Source organism: Petaurus breviceps, unplaced genomic scaffold (assembly GCF_028583685.1).
Source record: "Petaurus breviceps papuanus isolate PSGF00001 unplaced genomic scaffold, PetGlider_PUasm1.0 91041, whole genome shotgun sequence".
Taxonomy (NCBI): Eukaryota; Metazoa; Chordata; class Mammalia; order Diprotodontia; family Petauridae; genus Petaurus; species Petaurus breviceps.
Window position 1 is genome coordinate 13148743 of NW_027187400.1, and position 1864 is coordinate 13150606.

Sequence of the window (1864 nt, forward strand, 5' to 3'; positions counted from 1 at the left end):
CCGGTCGCGGAGCCTAAGCACCCATGGAGCCCGCGTAGCGCGGTCCCGCGGCCCGGCCGGGCCTGGGAGGAGGTACCGAGCCGCGGCGCCCCGTCTCCTTCCCAGGCCGAGAGTAAACAGTGCGCGGCTGGCCCCGGAGGGGGAGGGGAAAGGGGAGGGAAAGGGGGCGAGCCCAGGACCCGGCTGCCCGGGGAGCTGGGGGCGGGGAGGGAGCGCACAGTGGAGAGATCCCCGCCAGGACAGAGTGTGCCTGGGGAGGGGAGAAGGGGCAGGCGGGGAGCGGGGAGTGTCGCCAGCAGGAAGCTATCCCTCGTAGTTCGAGCGCGGCCGGGCTCGGCCGGCCCTCCGTGACGTTACTCATCTTCCAGGGATCTCTCCTCTCCTCCCTTCCCCTCCCTTACCCTCCCCTCCCTCTTACCCTCTTTCCTCTCTCCCTCTCCACCCCTCCTCCCTGTCCCCTCCCCCTCTCTCCCTCGAATCCCTGTCTCTGCACATCTCTCTCCATCAGCTTCCTCCGGACCTTCGCCGCCACCAGCAGCAGCAGCAGGAGCAGCAGCACCTCGGCGACCGAGGCAGCAGGAGAGGGGCCGCCAGCGGCTCCCCCCCCCTCCCCTGGGGCTCCCATCCCCCCCTCCACCCTCTCCCTGCCCTGCCCTTCCCTTCCCAGCTCCGCTTGAAGGGGATCCCCCTTCTCTGTCCCCGCTCAGTACCCCCCTGCTGCGTCCCAGGATCCCAGCCCCCCTCCTGAGCCCGAGGAGCCGCACGGCGGAGACAAGGATGTGACTGCACCCGGCGGGCGGAGGGTGCACTCGGCGGCGGCGGCGGTCGGAGCGAAGCTGCGGGCGCCCGGGGCTCCCTCTCTCCTCTCTCGCCCTCTCTTCTCCCGTTTTCCCCGTCCCCAGTCCGCGGCCCCCGGCCGTCCGGCTGCCCCGACCCCGCGCCCCCAAGCTCGCCGCCGCCTCGGGGCACCCCTCCCTGCCCCGGACCGCCGCTCTCCGGCCGCCCCCCTGCGCCAGCGCTGACCCTGTCCGCCGGCGGGGAAGGAGGAGGAGGAGGCGGCGCCGCCGAACCACCGGGCGAGAACATGTCGGAAGTGCTGCCGTTTAACGAGGAAAAGCTGGGGCACTATGGAGACGGGGGGGACGTGGGCCAGATCTTCACGTGCCGCCTGCAGGATACCAACAACTTCTTCGGGGCGGCTCAGAACAAGAGACCGCCCAAACTGGGCCAGATCGGCAGGAGCAAGAGAGGTGAGTGAGCCCCGGGAGCGCCCAGTCCCTCTCCCCTCCCCTGCCATTACCCCCTCTCGTGCTGCAGGCGGACTAGAGCAGGGGCGACTCTCACATCTCCCCTGTCCCGGAGGGGGCAGCCCACTTTGTTTGAACCCCATCCCTAGCGCTCCCCTTCCCGCGGTCAGTTAGCTGAACCTCACCCTTCCCCATCCTTGGGCTCTGACCTCGAGCATTAACATGCTAGGAGCTGGGCGAGGGATGCAGCACCCCCCCTCATAAATCGGGGTCGGGGTACCCATCAGTTAATAGGAGGGAGACAGGTAACCCCCCCTCCCCAAGGTTCTCCCGGAAGCTAGGAGAGCAGAGAAAGACAGGCTTCCGATGGTCTTAGTTCTTACTGGGGCTCCCCTAGTCTGGGTGATGGAGGGAAAGACGCAGACCTCCGGAGGGTACCCACAAGCTGCAGGGAGGGGCGCCCTGCAGGGGACAGAGAAAGGGAGACTAGTGGGATCTCTGGACCCTCCAGGAAGGGGAGTCTCCTGAGAGGGAGGAGGGCGGGCGCACTGCGGGGTCCGGCTGGGACCAGCATCTCGAGGGATGGTGCTCTCTCCTCCTTTCCTAACCTCCCCCCC

General features: G+C 68.6%; 1 protein-coding gene across 1 annotated transcript in view; it reads left to right on the forward strand.

The window, feature by feature from the left end:
- Positions 1 to 290: 290 nt before the first annotated feature.
- Positions 291 to 1864, forward strand: part of CAMK2N1 (calcium/calmodulin dependent protein kinase II inhibitor 1) — a 4646-nt gene continuing 3072 nt past the window's right edge. Inside the window, exon 1 of the mRNA XM_069078287.1 lies at positions 291 to 1250. Within this exon, the coding sequence (XP_068934388.1) occupies positions 1085 to 1250 (166 nt within the window). The 5' untranslated portion in view covers positions 291 to 1084. The remainder of the gene's footprint in view (positions 1251 to 1864) is intronic.